Source organism: Myotis davidii, unplaced genomic scaffold, assembly GCF_000327345.1.
Source record: "Myotis davidii unplaced genomic scaffold, ASM32734v1 scaffold363, whole genome shotgun sequence".
NCBI classification, from domain to species: Eukaryota; Metazoa; Chordata; class Mammalia; order Chiroptera; family Vespertilionidae; genus Myotis; species Myotis davidii.
The window spans coordinates 352,330-352,765 of record NW_006294069.1 but is presented as its reverse complement, the minus strand read 5'-3'; the positions used below and the strand labels follow the sequence as shown (position 1 = coordinate 352,765).

General features: G+C 65.1%; 1 protein-coding gene across 1 annotated transcript in view; it reads right to left on the bottom strand.

The window, feature by feature from the left end:
* Positions 1–430, bottom strand: part of SARM1 (sterile alpha and TIR motif containing 1) — a 24,747-nt gene extending 24,317 nt beyond the window's left edge. The window contains 1 exon segment of the mRNA XM_015566798.1: positions 7–430. Coding sequence (XP_015422284.1) covers positions 7–64 — 58 coding nt within the window. The 5' untranslated portion in view covers positions 65–430.
* Between the last annotated feature and the right edge of the window lie 6 nt (positions 431–436).

Here is a 436-nt window from a genome sequence, read left to right as displayed (position 1 = left end):
GTGGGCCTGACATGGCGAAGAATCGGCACAGCTTGTAGGCGGAGAGGAGCAGCGTCAGGACCATGGGCGCGGGGCTGCAGAGGGCATCCCTGGAGGGGCGGGACCTAGCGGAGCGGAGCGACCCGGACCTTGGGAAAAAGGGGACCCGAGAGGAGATCAGGGGGAAGAAGATGCAGGAGGGAGGGATGGAGAGCAGGGTACCAGGCAAGGGCGCTGGCCAGTAGTTTGAGGAGAAGGAAGGACAGGATCTAGGGCGAAGCGGTTGGGAAAGGGAATGCAGGCCCAGATACAGGGGATGGACGGGAGGAGGGAGCTGGGAAGCGAGGGGTGGACCCAGACGCCGGAGGGTGCAGGCAGCAGCCACCAGAACAAAGCTCGGCTCCAGCTCCGGCTTGGCTGGCAGAGGTGCTCTCAGCAGCCACGCCCCTGAGAAGCC